This window comes from Charadrius vociferus, unplaced genomic scaffold (assembly GCF_000708025.1).
Source record: "Charadrius vociferus isolate BGI_N301 unplaced genomic scaffold, ASM70802v2 scaffold446, whole genome shotgun sequence".
Taxonomy (NCBI): Eukaryota; Metazoa; Chordata; class Aves; order Charadriiformes; family Charadriidae; genus Charadrius; species Charadrius vociferus.
Window position 1 is genome coordinate 27,264 of NW_009648958.1, and position 1,232 is coordinate 28,495.

The window sequence follows — 1,232 nt, forward strand, 5'->3', positions numbered from 1 at the left end:
AGAGGTAAAGTGTTTTATCATGGCCGGCTCTCCATCCGTCCATTGATTTAAAAAATTCAACACATATAATGCTTTTACTAAATGTTCTGGCGGTGTGCCTAGGGCCATTCCCCCTTTTTGTTTTTGCAACGTGGCTTTGAGCGTCCCATGGGCCTGTTCCATGATGGCTTGACCAGTAGGAGAATGGGGGATATCTGTAACATGGGAAACCCTGCACACCTGGAAAAAGCGTGCCGTCTGACAGGACGTATAGCCAGGACCATTATCGGTCTTTACGCGCTGCAGGACACCCAGCGCCACAAAGGCAGCCATTAGATGCCAAACTACATCTCTAGCTCGCTTGCCTAGGCAAAAATACATGCCAAAAATGTGTCCACCGACACATGCACATATTTCAGCCTGCCAAAATCTGGAACATGGGTAATGTCTGTCTGCCAAAGTTCTAGAACCGACAGACCTCGGGGATTAATGCCAACGGGGACAGCCGGCGTCACTTGCTGGCAGTCTGGACAGGGGGCAACAATGGCTTGAGCCTGTTCCTTGGATATGGAAAACATATGAGCTAATGCCTTAGCATTTTGATGAAAAACTTCATGTGACAAACAAGCTTGCTCAAATGTGTTTGGGACCACAACCGGGCCCACCACCAGATCCGCCTGTGCATTGCCTTCGGCAATGGGGCCTGGAAGGTTAGTATGGGACCGCGCATGCATGATGAAATATTTGCCCAGCTGCCAATTCAATAAAAACAACCATTCTCTTGTAAGAGTAAAGAATTGAGGATTGGCGGCTGTAAGACACGACTTGTAAATTAAACAAATGGTGAGTGACAAAAGACGGGGGAGGCCCTCTGAGCTTCACTGAGTAATGTCTCAAACACTTGCAAGGACTTTGAGAGTCCTTGGCTACAAGGACTGTAGCCAAGGGGTAGATAATGTGGAGTCTGGATAATGTAGGCCTCGTGCTCAAAGAACTGATAAGGCTAACACCTATTTATCTCTTGTGTGACCCAGTGTCCTGGTTTGAGGTAATACAGAACCAATTTTGGTCAGTAACTTTGCTTCTTAGCTGGGCCTCTCTGTGAACAATTGTCTGCACAATATGCTGTTAATTTCAGTAGTTAGAGAGGCCCAGCTAAGAAGCGAAGTTGGTGACAATGTTGAGATCTGTTGGCCATTGGCGAAAGGCACGGACTACCACCGCCAATTCGACGATTTTGACGGGTGCCGTGG

The 1,232-nt window shown here is 47.6% G+C and overlaps 1 protein-coding gene across 1 annotated transcript in view; it reads right to left on the minus strand.

The window, feature by feature from the left end:
- Positions 1-219: 219 nt before the first annotated feature.
- The window catches only part of LOC104288697 (endogenous retrovirus group K member 113 Pol protein-like), a gene marked incomplete at both ends in the record, with an annotated part of 2,438 nt that continues 1,425 nt past the window's right edge, over positions 220-1,232 (minus strand). The window contains 2 exon segments of the mRNA XM_009887538.1: positions 220-344; positions 458-731. Of these exon segments, the coding sequence (XP_009885840.1) occupies positions 220-344; positions 458-731 (399 nt within the window).